The sequence below is a fragment of the Anolis carolinensis genome, chromosome 4 (genome assembly GCF_035594765.1).
Source record: "Anolis carolinensis isolate JA03-04 chromosome 4, rAnoCar3.1.pri, whole genome shotgun sequence".
In the NCBI taxonomy this organism is placed as follows: domain Eukaryota; kingdom Metazoa; phylum Chordata; class Lepidosauria; order Squamata; family Dactyloidae; genus Anolis; species Anolis carolinensis.
The window spans coordinates 22,321,386-22,341,856 of record NC_085844.1 but is presented as its reverse complement, the minus strand read 5'-3'; the positions used below and the strand labels follow the sequence as shown (position 1 = coordinate 22,341,856).

The 20,471-nt window shown below is 35.5% G+C and overlaps 1 protein-coding gene across 8 annotated transcripts in view; it reads right to left on the bottom strand.

Moving 5' to 3' along the window:
* Positions 1–20,471, bottom strand: part of csmd3 (CUB and Sushi multiple domains 3) — a 709,139-nt gene that overhangs the window by 125,244 nt on the left and 563,424 nt on the right. For all 8 annotated transcript variants that reach the window (XR_010005888.1, XM_062980075.1, XM_062980076.1 and 5 more), the window contains 10 exons: positions 18,362–18,457; positions 17,174–17,377; positions 14,658–14,782; positions 13,074–13,170; positions 11,691–11,795; positions 8,754–8,872; positions 8,014–8,083; positions 6,201–6,317; positions 4,396–4,605; positions 171–359 (listed from right to left, as the gene is read on the bottom strand). Coding sequence is in view for 7 of the 8 variants with exons in the window: in XM_062980075.1 (XP_062836145.1) it covers positions 171–359; positions 4,396–4,605; positions 6,201–6,317; positions 8,014–8,083; positions 8,754–8,872; positions 11,691–11,795; positions 13,074–13,170; positions 14,658–14,782; positions 17,174–17,377; positions 18,362–18,457 (1,332 nt within the window). In the remaining variant the exon portion in view is untranslated. The remainder of the gene's footprint in view (positions 1–170; positions 360–4,395; positions 4,606–6,200; positions 6,318–8,013; positions 8,084–8,753; positions 8,873–11,690; positions 11,796–13,073; positions 13,171–14,657; positions 14,783–17,173; positions 17,378–18,361; positions 18,458–20,471) is intronic.

Sequence of the window (20,471 nt, the reverse complement as noted above, 5' to 3'; positions counted from 1 at the left end):
AAGGGTGTGACCTTGTCTAAATGTCCCAAGAAATGCAGCTATTGTATAATATTTGAGTCATGCCCCATTTCTTTAAACATTCTAGTCTCCAAAAACACAATGTTTGCTTCTTCTCAATTTCTGTTTAATCAAAATGCTAATTGTATACGAAATATCTACTGAAAACATACCTTCACACCTTGGTAAGGGATGGTTCCAGTTACGGCTGATTCCATGAAGACAAGTAAGAGCTGAATTTCCAATTAAAGTATAGCCCGGAAAACACTCAAATGAAACTGTTTGCCCCACAGTAAAGTCCGTTCCAATAACAAAACCATTGCGAAAGGGTCGTGGATCAGGACAACTTTGCAACTGATATGCTAAAACAAAAGGCATCATTACCTTTTTAGACTACCAGCAATGTTTTTATAACAACAACAACAACAACAACTTTATTTTTATACCCTGTCTCCATCTCCCCGAAGGGACTCAGGGCAGCTTACATATGGCACAATGTGCCTAAAACAACACATAAAATAAACACACAGTACAATATAAAATAAAACCTCTAGTATATAAAACAACAATCTGAACTCTGAACAACACCAATAACCAACTGTAAACAAGAAGAAAGGAAAGGGATGGTGCAGGTTTTTCTCTCTGAGATGTATTTTTCAAAGTTAAACCAACAATATCATCCTACTCCCTAAAGAAGTTGTGAAGCTTTTCAAAATATGTTGCTGGGTAAACCCCTATTATTCATAGAAGGTGAACTTGTCTTTTGAAACAAGCAATTTTCTTCAATTCTCTCTTTCTTCCTGTTTTTCTTTCTCAACCACCCACTGACCCATCTGCATACAATTAATTTCATTTTTAAATAATAAAACAACAACAACAACAACAACAATAATAATAATAATGGAAGACGCTTTTATGTAAAAATTATTTTTCCATGCCCTCCAATACTGGGTTGAAGATTATATTCTGCTCAGACTGAGATAAAACCAATAAGTGTATGCATTTACATATACTGATGTCACATTTAGAAAGAGATGGTTTCAGGATAGTAGTAAGACCTATGATCTAATTATACCACAACAATAGTTTCCAAATGTTAATTAAGGTAAGGTTCTCTCTGCAGAATCTGCAGTCCGGATCAATATGTGACTTTCTAGTAGCTACCCCTATAAATGCCTGCCGGAAAGATGGACAGATTTATCATTTTTCATTTTGCCCCCACCCTTCTGGTCTTAAGTTCATTCCAATCTATTTCCACAGCACCTTGCATTTATTAAAGTTCTTTGAATTTATTAAAGTCAACATGCCAAGTTGTATGCATTCATGCATATCTCTCCTAATATAACATATTTTATGCCATTTGTATAAATATTTATATATTTTACCCAACATATGCATTTGGGGGGATTTTCTCCGATACCCACATTTTTATATGTATTTTGTTGATTGGAACAAAGCACCACACAATTCAAAGATGATAAATCCCAAAGAACAACTGTATTTCACATTCTATTTCAGGAAGTGTAATTTAGGGGCACTCACATTAAAATGTGAGCTGAATGAATAGCTTTTTTATGCCATGCTCTCAGCCAGCTATAAAATGCTCACAGTGCTTCCTCAGGAAGCTGATTGGATTTTAGTTATTCTGAACAAGTATAAACACTTCCAGACAATTTTACAGTCATATAGATACATTTTTCTTTTTCTGTTGTTTTTCCTTTCCTTGATATCAGTTTGCTCTCTGACATTGTACATTTTGCTTCCTATTCCTCATTGATCTGCCTTTGTACTTCTGCCCTCTAGATAACAGTACTAGTATAATCAATACATATAAAATTGGTAAAATTCTTAGTCTTCTTCAGTGTGATAGTATTCTTGTATTACTGTGTTGGATCATCTTTCCCCTCTTTTCTTGAGCTTTAAACAGCATCCACAATTTACTCATATAATCCTCTCTCCACATGATTCCACTCTCAGTAGCAAACTAGCAATGTTTTCACCTTCATAATACTATTTTGCTCTACAGGTGACTGTACCTATGGCCAATTCAAGGACAAGGCTAGCGGTCTCATTGAAGTATTTTTTTTCCTTTGCATTTCAAGTCCCAATCTTACATAATATACTTTGTGAAACTGCTCTTTGTTTCTAAGCAGCCCTGTGGCAGAGGGATTACTCTTTTAGAAAACAAAAATCCAGTGAAGTTTTTATGTACAATTCTCTGAATTCTATGTATCTCAGGATAGAAGGCTTGAATTCCAAACATGAAGTAAAAACACAAGAACATGGAGTTAAAGGACCATTTCTTTACTTATTTATTTAATGGACCTTCTGAAAGAACCTATAAGGAAAACACTATTGTGGGTTGTAAGCTACTTGGTCAGGTGTCACTCTCTTTGACCACCTCCAACTACCATAAACTTCAAGGGGCACACAAAATATTTGGCTGGACATGTTGGCTGATCTTGGAGTGCTCCCTCCCAAACCAGCAAGTTTTTAAGAGTAAGAAAACCCTTATTCTAGCTCAAGAGGAGACCGCTTTTACAGTCCACCAAGGCACAATACCAATAGAGACTATTATGGAAGCCTCTCACCAACAAAAGGGGGTGTCCAGAACTATTTAACCTTTAATATGCTATAATAGCCTATTTTAAATGACATCACCTTAAACCAGTTACAACATCCAGATGAATCAGTGTGGGTTAGGTGAAAAAAAAAACCCCAAAAGCCACTACGGGCAAAAATCCCTATTTGGCCCTAACACAACCAGTTTGCACTCACACTGCCCACAGGGTGGAAAGGTGGGATCACAAACCCAACAAAGGAGGTTGAAGAGAGGTGGCTATTGTGCCCCCATGATGTGACCAGGGCTGGTGAATCCAGCCGGCCTCAATCAATGCAGGCCTCCTTCCTGGGGATTTTCAAATACCTTCCCAGCCTCATAGTTTTAGCTGTTGGCTATAGTGGTGCTTACGGATATTATATTTTGCATGCTTTTTACTATGCATGAGTCCCCTATGGGTAAGAAGGGTTGGATATAAGTACTGTAATAAATAAATAAATAAATAAATATGCATGTATATGCTTATATGCATGGCCTATTATCAAGTACATAAATGGGCTTTTGGAATTATCTAGTTCTGTAGTCAATTGCACTAATAGAAAGTATTTATCCCCTGCATAATGGGGTGTCAAATTTTTTACAAGCCTACTACTATGCTGCTTCAATACTTGTTCAAAACCATCAAACCCTCAAGATAATTGTTTGTTGTATCCCAGCCTGCACCTGAGCTGTCAGGTGAGCCTGGGGTTGGGCCTGTTCAGCCTGTGATTGTATCTGCACCTGACCTGTCAGATTACTCTGGGTTGGGGCCTAGGATTACCATGCAACCAGAGCCAAAGTTAGATGAGACTGCTGTTCCTGAGGATTCTGGGAGCAAGCATACAATGGATTCAAACAGGCAGCTTGAACTCATTCCCTGGGAGAGTCAAGGTTGAGTTATCCCTTGGCAGATGGGGATTCCAGTCTTGATAAGAGTAATGAGGTCGACAGAAAGAAAGCAATATGTCAACAGAGACAAGAAATTTAGGTTTTGAGAAGCAGCAGATGGTTGCTAATGAGAAAGGGTTCTGTGCAAACTTTCCATGGAAAGAGGCATTGATTCTAGTTTGAAGAGCCACTTCTGAAAGAGATTTCAGAGGTGGCAACTTTGCTCATTGAGAGGTTTGCTCCTGCTTCATGGATTCTTGTTTCTTGCTTCATGGACTCTTGTTTCATGTTACCTTTGGACTTCATGCCAAGTTCCTGTTAGCCTTGCATTTTGAGTTTTGTTCCAGTTCTTGTCCTTGCTCCTGGGGATTTTGGATTATCAAGTCATGTCCCTAAAAGCCTTGCAGTTTGAATCTCTTGTTCCAGTTAAAGTTCCTGTTCTTTGTTCCAGTTTTTGATCCTGTTCTTTGGACTAATTTGGATTACCTTGTTTGAAGTTTATTTTTATGTTTGGTTTTCATGGAGCTTTGCTTCAATATTCTCAAGTATCTCTTACCTTGTGGACTGAAACCTTGTTTCATTGACTTTGAAACTTTGATTTGCTACTGCTTACATATATTATTCAATAAACAGCTTGCATTTACTTATAGTCTGGGGCTCTAGTGTGGTTTTGAGGTGTCTCTGCAGCCTAGGGGTGCAACATGTTTTTTTAGCAAAAAAGCAAGGCATAGTAGATTGACAAGAAGCATAAGAGGCCTCTTACAAAGTCTTTAAAATGAGGTTTAATTAAAGTAGCAATAGATTTCATAACTATTATACAATCATTAGATATGTTACATCATTTTTACAAAATTTTGTTATGTAAAAATGTACATAAGAAATTCCTACAATACCTAGATGAACGTACTCACCTTGATACACTATATGAAACCCTTGCTTGTTCTGAGAATAGTCACTGTGAAAATATAAGCTAGTTTCATGTGTTGTACTGAAAAGAGAAGATGGTAGCTGTGGGCCACTGAGTCTCCCGATAACTGTACTAATATCTGTTGATCCACTTCTTACTTCCAAATAATCATGGATTGTCTCTGTTGAAAAGTTGACAAACTGCAAGTGGACACCTGAAAAATATATATTGATAATAAATATAAAGGCAGGATGAACAAGTCTGTTAATTTGTAACTACTGATATTGTGCACAGAAAATATAAAAAATACTGAGGAAAAATGGCCAAGAAGATGCAATTTCATTGAATCCACATGCATGCAAGCAAGTATCTATCCATAAAGGAAATAGCTTTTTATGCATGAAAAGCAAGAATTCTGCATAAAGATTCTGTTTCTTCTTTGGAAAGTTGTTCACATAACAACTGTATGCAAATTTTGTGTAAAATAAATCCCAAAATGTGAATATTGTCATCAATCTACAGTCCTTCTTATCATGAATCCTTAACATGCAAAAATATGTTTTTAGATTATTACTGAATATTCTCCCTGTCCCTATCATTTTGCTCCATGGCTATCCTCTTCTCCGCTAACTTGCAGGAAGTAGAGAGAACAGATAAACAATCCAGCTGTTGGAAATAAATGGAAATAATGTCACTGGTTTGGATTTAATAGTAATGTGCCATGCCACTTAAAGTGTTGCCAAACTGCATTAATTACACAGTGTGGATGCACCCAAACTATGATTGGTCTATTTTTGTGGCCTCCTTTGTCTGTAACTGCTGATTTTTGTGCTAGCAACTATATTTACCACTTGATTTTTTATCTAACAAAAAGAAAGCAGAGAACTCATGTCTTTTTAAAAAGTCTCTTAAAAGAATATATTTTTTCTTTAAAACAAGCGTTCTGATAAACATTGCTTTAAAGCAGAAGAAAGGGTGCCAAGTAGAATGAAGAAGCACCTTCTGTATGGATAGAAATAGGAAATAGGAAAAAATAGGGTCTTTTTGTGGAGGAGGTGGTGAAATGCTAACACGGGATAGGGAAAAGGCATAGCTGATCAACACCTTCTTTGCCTCAGTCTTCTCCCAAAAAGATCACAGGGTTGTTGTATGTCTTTCGGGCTGTTTGGCCATGTCCCAGAAGTATTCTCTCCTGACGTTTCGCCCACCTCTATGGCAGGCATCCTCAGAGGTTGTAAGGTATACCTCACAACCTCTGAGGATGCCTGCCATAGATGTGGGTGAAACGTCAGGAGAGAATACTTCTGGAACATGGCCACACAGCCCAAAAGACATACAATAACCCAGAGCTGAGTATGTTTAGCCTGCAGAAGAGAAGGTTGAGATGAGACATGATAGCCATGTAATTTGCATCTCATATAAATATGTGAAAGGATATCATAAGGAAGAGGGTGCAGGCTAGTTTTCTGCTGCCCTGGAAACTAGAACTCAGAGCAAGGGATTCAAATTACAGGAAAGAAGATTACACGTGAACATTAGGAAGAACTTCCTGACTGTAAGCTGTTCAGCAGTGGAACTATTTCGGAGTGTGGTGGAAGCTCCTTCCTTGGAAGCTTTTAAACAGAGCCTGGATAGCCATCTGTCAGAAGTATGTACTTTGATTGTGTTTTTCCTGCATGGCAGGGGGTTAGACTAGATGGCCCAACTATTATTCTGTGATATACATGCACACACAGAAGCACATTTTCAAGAACAGGAAAACAACAAATCAGTGGCACTGGGTTAATGGGAAGTAGGATTACAACATACCAAAACCAATGGGCAGTTTGATGGTCCATGTGCAATCCAAGCTGCTGGGATAATTCCCAGGAAATCCAGGGCTAAGTATTACTCCACTGAAGTCTGACATAGAACCACCACACTGTGCTACAAAAAGAGGATAGAACAAATAGAGGCATCTTAAAAAACAAAATTAGACCACTGGGAAATAGTTAAGCTAGCCTTATTTATTGACCAAATACCAGTATTTACTTGAGCACAATGCACCATCGAATGTTACTCATACCTCAATTTTGAAGGAGTGCATTACAAAAAAGGATTTGCTGTTGAATTTAATGTGAGGCAGTGGTGGCCACAAAAAGTTTGGTAGAATGTCGCGACCATCTGGCCTTCCCATCAGCTTTTCACGGCCACCACTGCCTTTCCCTCCTCTCTCCCCAGTTGGGATCTCTTGCCCAACAAAGCAAATGGATTTAGGTGTGTGATTCAAATGCATCATCAAATTTAATTTGCATCTCAGTTTTAGGAATGTACTTTGGTGAATAAAGGTGAGCAGCAGACATGAGTAAATACGGTAAGTCATTATTGTCTCTCGAGTGGTTGAGCTGCAACAGGATTGTCACCAAGGTGGGACTACAATCCTGCTGAAAAGTGTGAGATAGCAGCAGGATGCCCATCTTGGAGATGTGTTATACTGGGTTAGCAAAGCAAATGAAATTATGTGTGCTGGGTGAGAATATGGCCAGCTGAGTCATCTATGAATAGTAGGAATGTAAACCTACAGTGGACCCTTGGTATCCATTGGGATTGTGTTCCATACCCCCGTGGATGCCCAAGCCCCATCATATACAATAGCACAGTGACATGGTGCTCCATAAGAAATGGCAAAATCCTGGATATTTTCACATTGCAGAGAGTTGAATCAGTGGATACAAAGAGCTGCCAATATATTTCTTTAATTTTTACACATGCTGCAAGTTGCAGAGCCAATATTAAGAAATGGGGCTACAAAGTGGAGTCCACAAAATGCGAGTGTGGAGAATAGAAACCACAGACCACCTACTGCAATGTAGTCTGGGTCCTGCCACATGCATAATGGAGGATCTTCTTATAGCAACACCAGAGGCACTCCAAGTGGCCAGCTACTGGTCAAAGGACATTTAGCATAATGCCAAGTTTTTAAAACTTTGTTTGTGTTTTTAAATATATTACAACTGTACTCTGTTTCGCTTTTGATGCGATAAATAAATACATTTTTGCACATAACAAAAACAAAAACATTTTAAACATAGTGATTTTAATGTTTCATACACCTAAATCATTTCTACAAATCGTGCCATTATTGTTTGTCTGCCTGTACAATAACCATCGACAATGGGGGGTGGGGTTTAAAAAGATTTGGTCATATTTTTGTGAAATGAAAAAAAGTGCTGAAAGATTTATAGGAGATACCATAATTTTCAAAATTTAAACTAACTGCTCATTTAAACTAATTGAGTTTTGTTAAGATAGAAAAAGCAGAATGATAATAATAATAATACCAGTAGTAGTAATTTTGACATTAATAATATATTTTCTGAATCTTTTTATACAATCTTGGAATAAAATAAAATAAAATGCATCTACATTATTTTGAAACTCAAATGTCTGCTCCCACTGCTGATTTAAGCTATGCTACTCAATACATGCCTGCTCCAAATCTCCATTAATTTGGTAATTCATTCTGAAAATATCAAGCATAGAAAATAAAACCCTGATGCAATCTCTGATTGTTTATCCCAAATTTTCTAAAATTTTTCAGTGTTGATAGAAAATAATCCAAGATAGTACATAGAAAACATACCTAAGCAAATTGGAATGGGATAATTCCATCTTCTTACTGGTCCAGGCATACAGGTGATATGTGAATGTCCCTGTAAATAACAAGATTTTTTTAAAAAAATCATGGCGATGAAGTTGAAAATGTATGGCTTGGTATGATTTTTTTTTTTTTGCTTTACATACACTTCCCTGCACAAAAGGTTTTTGCTACAGTTTTTGCTCACTCTGGATCTGCAGTTTATTTACTATGTCTAGAATTTTTATTTCTCTGGATTTTAAATATGATTTTTCAGTGGTTTCATGACTCTACTGAAAGATATATGAGCCAAGAAAGCCTCCTCATCTGGTTGGGCCAATTGCATTTTGTGGAATTGTTATTGCTAAACAGATTACACTATGTAACAAAATTTGAAAAAAATCTGTTACTGGTTTGAAAGTATTATCCCTGTTTAATTGTGCAGTCCTTACTTTGAAAGTAGTTGTTATACTCTGGAAACTTCATTAGCAAAATGTGTTTCAAGATGTCCCAAAAAACAATTTTTTTGCAGTTTAATAAACTCCTCCCATGTTTTTATTGATATAACTAATTAGGAAATGACATTTATAACATAGTATTATAAGAAAAAAATAAAAGAGATTTATCTGTATCAGCTGAACTCTACTGGGAGTTTAACTGAGAAATATAGAAATAATTACATCAAATATTGAAAATGTTTTATGTCTTGTACTATGATATGATGCAATATAAATTCTTATTCTTACCTGAAGAGAATATCCTTGGTCACACTGAAAGGAAACTACATCTCCAACCATGTATCTGTCTCCGATCTTGATTCCGCTGCTTGGAGTCTGCGGTTCAGGGCAAGAGTCCAAACCTATTGCTGTGAAAAGTTAAAAAACTTAACAGTGACAAAATAACTTTCCTCCATTGTAAACAGATTTTGAAAGATACAGAACACATAAGATTCATAAGCTATTTCATGAAAGACATACAATTGCAAAGTAGTTTTTTAGTACTTTCAATCTTAAATTAACTTTTTCCATGTAAATTACATTGAGCCTACTTATTCAATTTTAAACCATGATTTTTAAATTTACATTCTATTTCCATTGTATTTTAATCTTTGTACAATGTATTCTAATATATGTATTTTATAGTAATGTGCTGTAATGTATGTATTTTAATCTATGTATTCTATGTATTTTATGGTAATTTGCTTTGACTGGGTTGTGCCCAACATCAAGAGAGGCAGGTAACAAATTGTTATTATTAATAATATCATCATCATCATCATCATCATCATTTAACTGTAATATGGTCAAGATAGGATATTATATTGGTATGGAAACCATTTTTCCTCCATGTACCCAGCTAGTATATTTCAGTGCATCTGAAGAGATTCTATGCCACATCCTATTGGTTGGGAGAACCAAAGCACTGCATTTTTAGCTTTGGACATTTAGGTCAGTTTGGGGATAAAAAAATAACTTCTGTAGGGTTCCAAGGGAAAAGACATCGCTCCCAAATACCACATATGTTCAGTGTTTAGGTAATGAGTGAACCATCTGAATGTTGTGGACTCCAGGAAGCCTTAGGACAGAGATATACACAAAACCGTAGCACTTTTTCATACTGGAATCTACTACCATAACCAAGTGCAAAGCAATGCCTTGGGAAAGGAAAGAGAGCCAGATGCAAAATCATGTGTAAGGGGCAGATCCAATTTCCTACTACACAATGTAAGCAACACTGAGTTGAAGCAGACTTCAGTTATTTCTGTTTTAACTGTTCCTACATATTCATGGGTCTTGCAACCAGTCCTCTATCTAGAAATAGGCCAGGTTTCCCTACCTCCTTTGTGTATTTCCCCTTCCCTCTTACCATATAACACATACAGCTTCATATTTCTGGATTAGAGCTAGAGAATTAAATGAATTACCTCCCTTGTCATTCAGTGCAACTCTACAGAGCAGATGATTCTTAGATTGCAATATTGATGCCTTCGTGAAGTCTACCAAGTTCCTTAAAGTCATTCTTAGAATTGACATGTAATTTCTTAATTATGATCTAGAGAAAAGCTGAGTGTTGCCATGGCCCAAACAGGGGGGAGAAATAAAATAAATAATGTAAATCGGATGTTACAAACATCTGATTTGCAAACATCTCATAGTTGAGAACAAGGGTACGCCAACTGGAAGTGAGAGAAATCTCGCGACTTCCTGTACATTGTATGGGTCAATTGCATTTTTGGTTATCTTCATCACTACGTGTTTATATGAAGACCAGCAACCTTGTCATTCTATTCTATTTCCAGTTCTGTTCAACAGCTTTCCCACCCCCTTTATTACAACCAACCAACCAACCAACAAAGAAAGAAAGAAAGAAAGAAAGAAAGAAAGAAAGAAAGAAAGAAAGAAAGAAAGAAAGAAAGAAAGAAAGAAAAGAAGGAAGATATCAATGATAGGTGGCTGAAAATTGGAGATATTGTTTATAGCTCTTCAGGCAATATTGTTATGTCTACTGTGTAGGCCTATTTCAATGTGACTTCTTCAACAAAAATAGTATTTTAAAATGCCCCATTTTCTAGGAAAGGTGTTGACTACAGAAGTGGATGATCAACAGCTCAACAAGAACACTACAAATGCAAGATATATACCATTTAAAATGGCTAGATATAACACTACATTCACTACATAGTGGCAACAACTCCTGGATGTTGCAACACGTTTTCCATTTCCACTAGTTGTCAAATAGCCAATTATCTGGATATCTTTGGAATGAAGACAGCAAAACAGAAAACAAACAAAACAAACAAAACAATAGGATTACATGACAGCAGATCAAAAGCTTACAGCAGACATCTTAAACAGTACTACTATTATAGTATCTAAAATTCAGCACATATTGGTCACAACAACAAAGCAACGAATATTGAACAGGCAGTGAACAAAAAAAATCAAGTGCTTAGGAATTCTGTCAGACATGTTGATCACAATATCATTGTTTGCAACTCTAGTCTTTAAAACCTTTTTTATAAGAAGGAGCTTCAGAGAAGCTTTTCAAGCATTTCAAAAGAATGTGGCACACATCATCGCAGCATTACTTTCATCTGTTTTATCAACTGGATTACGCGTATCAAATCCATTTCACCACATCTTCCATTAGCAAATTCAAATGGTGAGTGCTAACAGGAATGTAGTCCAAGTGAATCCATTGAAACAGAAGAGGAAGAAATTACTACACTTGGGGAAATATAATGTATGTAGAGAAACATCTGATTGAAGACCGACCGGGGGGGGGGGGGGGGGACAATGAACATGAAAAGAAGGAGCTGATGTGGCTTGTTTGGAGGAAACAGATGGTGGTAACAATGAACTTTTTAAAGTGTGGAGGGTACATTGCAATATTTTGTTGCAAGTTATATAGAGAATTGACACAAGGAAATGTAAGATAGTTTATAGAAGACATTATCTTTATACTAACATTAGTTTTCCAGGAAAATGTTCCCATTAAAAGATGATGCTATTTAAGAGCAGAAGATAAACTCAACATCAGATATATAAAATATGCATTGACTCCCAATACTATGGCATTTGCATTGTCTAACAGATCAATATTTAGCTTGTTTAAATATAATTATAATGTCTCAAAGGCTATTTTGATTCCTATAATAGTAACACGTATTGCAAGTATATTACCTGTGTACTCCAAGTGAAACCCAGCAGCTGACACACTAATATCTGACTGAAAATTAAGGTACAGATTGTTGGATGTACTGTTGAGAAGTGGAGGTATTGTAGTCCCTATGGAAAAGAATATTAACAAATTATTGTGTCAGGATTGCAAATAATCCAGCTGTTTTTATTATAAGATATCTGTTTGTGAACATGCATTAACAGGTTCTATGGTTGCACATTTTGTGTAGGATGTAAGTATGCATACTTTGCTAGTCACTTTGATATTGAGCTAGCCATATTGTAAATTAGGAGTACTGTGTGAACAGATTAATGAGAATAAAAAACAAACCTTAATTTTGCCATTTTAAATAATGGACTTGACTATCCATAGATTTTTTTTATCCACACAGTATCCTGGAATCAAAATCACTGCAGATAGTAAGGACCCAATCTATTGGTATTTACCACTCTGTTAAAAGGTTGACAGAAGGTATTCCATATTGCAAACAGTGCACTAAAGTCTTATACAAATATAACCCCCTATATAAAAAACTGTATATTTTTCATCCAATACACAGGTGAAGTGAGAAATGGTAATCAATTTGTTTCAATGTAGACATTAATTACTAACATCATGAAACAATGATACCACCATACATCTGATATACAATCTGAGTCACTAATTCTGAAATTTTAGCACATTCATGTACTAAATGCAGCCATGAGGCATCATTGGCAGGAGTGTGTGCACAAGGCAGCGGCAGGAGCATGTGTGTGTGAAGAAGTTGAGGTACGAGCATCCTCTTCATTAACCATCTTGTTGGTTTGTTCCAAACTAATGAGATGGTTGATAAAGGGGATGCTCGCACCACAGGTGTCTTGCATATATATATATATATATATGCTCCTGCTGCAGCCGCCTTGAGCTTTTGCCTGGGGAGTACTGTGTGCATGAGGAGAAGGAGGGTCAAGGCAAATATGGTGGGGTCTCCATTGACCGATGATGCAGCCAGGTTTCACTGGCCATGGGGGAAAGGCGTTGTGGGGTCCGCCCCTCCATGACATCCAGAGGTGGACGATGGAAAGGCAAGGGTGGAGGCACCAGGTTTATGTGCAGAGAGGGCTGAGAAGGAGCCAAGGGGTCCGCTGGGATGTGTGAGGGGAAGAAGACAAAAAAAAATGGTGTGGTCTTTGGGGTAGTTGGAATGGATTAATAGCATTACAATATATTTCAATGGGGGAAATTTGCTTTTGATGTACACATCTTTTAACTTAAAAACATGGCCACAGAATGAATTAAATTCATATGTCAAGGTATCCCTGTAGTTGTACCTTCAGAAACGGCACAGGTAAATTGGTATCACAATGTGCAACATTAAAAATGTACTATTTCTTTTTATTCACCTGAATAGCTTCCAAGTCTTGGAGCATTATTATCAGAGCCATCATAAAAGTCCAAAGAGTCCCAGTTATGCTCTGTTGCAAAACTTATTACTTGCACCTACACAAAGAGAAAATTAATCGCAAAATTACTGGGGGGGGGGGGGAATACATATTACACTTGTTGGGCACTTAGCCTATAGAACAAAGTATGATTAGAAATTTCATTTGGTTTAAGTATGTCTAATCGAGTGCTGGAATCAATAAAATATTTCCCTGTGAGGGCCATTTTCGAACATTATAAATGAGGTTTTGCAACTCCTCTGCCTGCTAGTAAAAAAAGTACTCGTAAATAAGCATGACTTTCATTATCAGTCAAGGACACATTTCTAATAATGTTTTCTACATGTAAAGATCATAGTTAATACAATCGGATCACTTAATAATGCAACTTTCCATGGCAAAAATGTTGAAATGAAGCCTCATGCAATTTCCATATTCCAGTTTTCTAACATTCACTACAATAATAAAAAGTCAGTTCTGATGAGATATCATTTTTATATGTGATGAATTTTTGGTTCAGGTATCATAAGAATAGTATCTTCCATAATGTCTGCAATTGCTCACAGCTCCACATCTTCCATCTCAAAGTTATCCTCCTGTAAAGTATGAGGATTGCTTTTGATGAACTCGAGTCTATGGAGAATAGTACCTATAATTCTTGCCCTGTATAAGGAAAGAGCTAGATGTTTTGATACAGGATTTCCAACCATGCATTTATTGGGGAAAAAGTGGGAAGGAACTGGTGCCTTTACATTTTCCTGCCATATATATCTCCTTTCAAAGAACTTCTCTGACTACACCACAGTAGTCTAGATCAGGACTTCTTAAACTTTTTCCATGCACAACTCCTTCCTGACTGAGAATTTTTAACAAGATCCTAGGTATACGGGTATATAAAATGGGTATAAAAATCAAATATTTTTGCTCAGTGTGGTTATTAAGCCAGATTGGAAAGCATTTGTAAATGTAGCAATAGAACAACAATTTTAAACATAAATGGTGACATTTGTATCTTTTTCAAACATTACCACTGCTCAACAGGATGCCAGCCACTGTGTTTACAGCCAGGATTGTCATACCCCTGACACTAGAAGTCTTCGTTTTAACTTGTAAAGTCACACATTTCAAGATGAAAACAAATAATTTGTCATGGTTCCTTTGTAACAATTTTTATACAAAGATGTTATAGAAATTTTTTATACAAAGGTGTTATAGAAATTTCTCCATCGCAGAGAGTGAGATCGATCTTTCAGATACAAGATACACTATGAAAAAGATAACATAGTTTCCCCGTAAATTAATTCTACATATTAATTATAAATATAATTGAAAGACAGCAATATACATCTTGAAATAATACAATAAATATTAGTAAAAGGAACTATGTCTTCCATAATGTTTTCCTGAAAGAACTATATCATTGTTATGTCTCTTAACTGCTATTACAGTTGTTATAGTTTGTTGGATCTCTTCATACTTTCAGCAAACCAAGAAATGATAGCCTATGATGAAATAAGTTTTTTAAAAAATAGATATGTTTCTCACTTGAATTCCAGCTCCTTCCGGCACTGTGATCTTCCAGACACAATTCAGATTGTTATCATAAGGCTCAGGATATCCAGGAGACAATATGGTTCCCTTACGCTTAGTTAAAACTCCTCCACAGGGCACTAGAAATAAATTTATAAAATTACATTTTTAAAAATGAGTTCATGCTGGAAGTAATTGAAACTGGGTTTTTAGGGGAAATATGCTCAGGCTCCATGCCTGGGCATCAAGGGTTTTGTGGTCTGTTTTGGGGTTTCAGTGTTTTGATAACAGGGTCAACAATAGCATTAGGCAAAGTAAGGAGACTGTCTAATGAATTTTGAAAAGTAACATATTTTTAGCTTTTTTTGAAGCATTATTTTAATTATTTATATTCTGGGTGGAGGATTTTCTGCCATACATATCAAAATACTTGATTAACTATAGATATTATATGCCTAAACTTTTGTGGGAATGGGCAAGTATTTATTTGTCATTGTGGTGAATAAAAATGCCACATGCAACAGACCTTAACAAAAGATTTGAATTTCCTATTCTTCAGCTAGCATTTTGCACAAAACTTGTCTCACGAGCTCACAAACCAGCAGAATAAACTATGCATCAAACCCAATGACAGAAATAATAAACATAAATAGAAATAATTCAGAGGGGTATTTCATTGGTATTTTATGTTAAACATGAATGATACTTGTGGTCAAGAAACTAGACATTTTAATATAATCACATTAGACTGCATCTAAATACAGATATTCGACTGGTGTTTTAATGGCTTGGAGAAATGATTGATGAGAAGTTTTATGAGTAGCATTAGCAGCCAATACATCACTCCTGAGGAACAGCATTATCAAGTCCTTGAGCTTGTTTCATTAGACACAAATATGAGGACTTGGAGAATACACAGTAGTAAGGAAGTTATCTAAGTAATGAATACAGGAGCTACATTTTGTAGTGCATATAACTGATAGAATCTGTCAAGGACTACATGAATAAACTAAAGGTCAGTGTCACTTAAATAGTTTAAATGATTACTGGTAAAAGCAAGAGCAGACACAATGACTGATAGCTGATATCTGTAAGGAAACACCAAGACATTTACTAGAGAGCTAAGGCAATTTCATATGGTCATGTCTAGCATTTCAAGTATTAACCTGATTTTGTTCAGTGGTGTTTCATGCTCATACATATTTATGCACTAAATCACAAGGGAGATGTGCACTAATGAAGAGCAACTAATGCTTTTGGCTTATAAACTTTCCTTCAGGCAAAAATAGCTTTTATTATTTTATTTATTCAATTTATAAGCTGTTCTTAACAAGAATTCCCTGGGTGTTATATAGGTTTTTTTTTTCAAGTGGCAAAATTAAGATCACAATTACAGAAAACAGAGTTATAATATAGAAGAAAGCAAAGGTTCAAAATTAAGGCAAATCACAGAAAGCAGGAACCACCATAGCATCAAATAATTAGAACAGGAAGCAAATAATAATAATAATAATAATAATAATAATAATAATAATAATAATAATAATAATAGCACTGAACTAAATAATGCAAGCATTTATAATAACAACAAATATCTATAAGGCCGGAAATATAAGAGATCATTGAATTGTGTCCAAAGGAAACTGGCTGGAATCTTGCTTTCTTATGTAGGGTGAGCCAAAAGACATGAAAACCTCTTAGGAAGGGCACGTCTGTGTGAAGCTTTTTTCAGTTCAAAGTGGAGCACAACACTATTAAAACACATCATCATAGAATACATACATTTCAACACAAATATGCTATATAACACATACACACAGAGATGATTCTATTGTATTATACATTGAAATCAAAAGAATAAAGGAGTTATTAAATATTGAAAGCTATTTGTGCCTTTTGGCTTACCCAGTACAAGTATATGTTTACATGACAAAGGAGGAGGACATTTTTGGGGGGGGGGGGATGAGGAATGTCTGTATTTGTTCAAGTCTGCAGAAACAGTGTTGTGCATGCAGTGTCATTGCATGGACATCTGATCTACTCAAACTTTCAATTTAACTCAAGGATTATCCATGCAGTTTTTATACTATTCAGCCTAATGTAGGATCTTGGTCTGTAAATCTGGTGGCTAGTCAGGTTTTCTGAAGTGCCATTCCCTGACCATTGCTAAAAAGGTCAATCTCACAAGACAACTGAAAGAGTTTGAACATTGCATTGTCCATCCATGGGCACTTGAAGGATTCTCACTTCACTTTCCATCCTTATTTTAAAATGTAAATAGCCCTTTAAGGGGTGGGACAGGGATATTTTTATCACGTTTTGGCCCCTTTCCTATGCTTGTTTTATAAAATGCTTTTACAAAAACAGGCAGTAGACTAGAAGTCACTTCTGATATATTTTTTAAAAAGAGAATAAAAATGGGGAATATCTAATGGAATCTGTGGAAGAAATGATTCCACAATAAATTCAGACCTAAGATAATACTTCATCATGCAATAACTAGACACAGGGAAAAAAAATTAATTACTCACCAACACATGTAGGAAGGGAATCGTTCCACTGTGCCAAGGCATTGGGCACTGTGTCACATCTAATTGCGATTGATCCATGGAGTATGTAGCCTGGATTACACTCAAAAAGAACCACTGAACCAACTGCAAATTCATTGCCAATTCTTTTTCCATATCGGGGTTCAGGAACTGAACTACACTGTGTCGAGCTTGTTCTTGGAACCGCTAGTTACACAAAGGAAATAGTATTAATGGTGGAAAAGAAATAGTTTTGTCTGCACAAACATTTAAAATGTCTTTAAATGTATCTCATTACCTTCATCAGTATGCCACATAAGAAGCTTAAGCTACTCAAATGTAAAGTAAAAATATAGTTCTGATTAGATAAACGATTTATCAATCCGACCTATTTTGAAAATGACTTGGGGATTGTAATGCTCTTTCCAAGACATATATTGATAATTCAAATCATTGCAGTGTCTAAATATTTTTATTTCTTACGTTTTTAATTTAATATACAGTTCTTCTTCCTCTCAACAGACATTTATATCTTATAAAGCATTAAATTACAGTAACAGATATTGATATTGGCCTTTTTGTGTGTCCATTCCTTTAAAAGGACAAATAATGTAAATAAAATAAAATGTCAAGAGAACCAATACAGTTCTGGAATACAATTTCATATAATGTCAGTCTCTCTTACAAATACACTCAAGATTGGCAGCCTAGATAAAACAGATCTAACTAAAAGAATGCACATTTTCTTTTTTCTAACCATTCCTAATTGTATTTTCCCTCTGAACTATTCAAATTTAAAATCATGTTTCTTGTTATGGATTTAGGAATAGCATCTTCTCTGAAATGTGCTAAACTGCTGCTTTGGATGCAGCTCAGTTTCTTGTTTAGCAACTGAAGAAGGCAGAAGTTGAAGTGTTTTGCTCATTTTAGATTTTGTCGTTTTGGTTGTTAATGACTTCAATATACACGTGTTGTATATGTCTGTGTGTGTGTGCATCCACACAATACGTTAACAGCAAGATGGCATTTTCTTTGTCTATATTTTAAACTTTGCTAATATATTCTACATTAAACACAGGTTTGGTTTTTGTTTTGTTCCCCCCCCCCCCAAAAAAAATATATATATAAAATTTAGGAAACAAAAGGCGAGCACCCCAAATTAACTGAAATTAGAATACTTGCATTTCATACCTTGGTACACAAAGTGGAATCCTTTAGCTGTTACAGGTCCAACGGAAGTAAATCGGAGGGTAATTTGGTTCCCTGAGCTCAGTGGAAGGGATTCTCCTATTTTAAAAAAATAAGCAATATTAACAAAGTTATTATTATTAACAAATATCTAACAAAGTTAACCACGTACATTTATGCCATGACAAATCTATTGTATCATTATCAAACCAATGTATGTGCTTATCAGATTTAATCTGTGTTCTTATCCAAATCCTCTGAACTTCTCAAACATGATATAATTTTTGTTCTTCAAGGCTTCAGAAAGATGATCATTAACCTCAAAGTCAGGCTTTTCTAAGATGGTGCCCTCCATATAGGTTTCTCTGTAACTTTCGTCATCCCAGCCAGCACAGGTACTAGTCACAATGGCCAGTGATAATGGAAGTTGTAGCCTTCACTATCTGGAAGGCATGAGTTGGAGAAAGGCTGACCTGAATGTGCATAAAATAATGCTGCCTCGTTAAAATTATACACCCACCATACTGAGTTAAGGGAAAATGCTACTGAACACATATGTGGTTATACTATTAAACTGAGATCCTATTTAGTTCTAGGGAGCTGAAGGATCCCTCCTGCTTGAGTTCTATATCAAGTTGCCTGATGCATGTCCATCCAGGCACCTATCTATTCTCTTTTTAAAATTCTTCAGAATCTAGTATTACAGGAATAGTGACAGGGAAATTGCCTGTTTTATGGTCAGGAAATCGCCCATTGCCTCACAACAATTAGCCTGTTCCAGAATGCATACACTGGATGTTTGCTTCTTTCTCTAATAAAGTTATATAACTGTAGGGGTGGCTGGCTCCATCGGCTGCCATTTGGTGCCAATGCTTCTCTTCCAATTATGTAGGGTGGACTTAAATTCTGCACATCTCTTCATGAGGAGCAAACTTCACTTCATTTAATAAATAATAATAATAATAATAATAATAATAATAATAATAATAATAATAATAGACTTTATTTTTGTACCCTGCCCCCATCTCTCCAACAGGACTCAGGGTGGCTTACATATGGCACAAGGTGCCTAAAACAATTCATAAAATAAACAGACAGTACAATGCAAAATAAAACCACAAGTATATAAAATAACAATTTGCTTAATGATCTATTATATGAAAGATTTGAATCCTAGCCTCAGTTTCTATCCTTGAGGAGCATTATCACAAATAATGTACATTAGATCTCCCTGTTAATAGCCAGTGTATTTTTTGAAACCAGGATAAATTAGTAATAATAATAATAATAATAATAATAATAATAATAATAATAATAACTTTATTTATATCCTGCCTCATTTCCCCAAAGGGACTCAGGTGGCTCACAACACAAAAATATACATAATATCAAAAAAGCCTGTAAATCAAAAGCAAAATACAATAAATTAAGGATAAAACAATAGACATAGTTAAACATAGTTAAAACAGCTCGTGGCCGTTAGACCCATTTGTATAAATATCAAATCAGTATTCAAATCATGCCATGTTTATATGTTTCTCAAAGAAAGTTGGCAAAAATATTGGAAACGGAATGCTAGACTCTTAATATGGAACAGACTTCCATATAAATCTTATGAATCTATATGAAGATTAAGCATCATAATTAAGGAAGCAGGAGCAATCATTGTGTAAAGGAAGTCTGGTGGAAATTATCCTACAATCAAATACATATCTTTGATGTAAAACAAATTAAACTTTTTAACTTCCACTGAATTTAATAGGACAATTAGAATTTTTAAAATCTATTTCAGAAGGCTTAGGTTTCCCAGGGCTACATCACATTTTCTTGACAAGTGTGAGAATCATTCGTATTACACTAACAAACGTCATACACAGTATAATAACCATCTTAAGTACAGTGTTGTTTAATTTAGTTCCACACTGCACCTAATATGTTTCCATATTATGAATGTCCCTTTTCCTTAAATGACTCATAATAAAATAAATGCTGGAAGAAGAGAGAGAATAAGATTGGATTTAAATGATTTATTTCTGAGTGTAAAAATGCCATCCATTCACGGCAAGCATTAGCAAAAAGTGGAAGATTGTTGATTTTCCATTCCTCCTGAAAC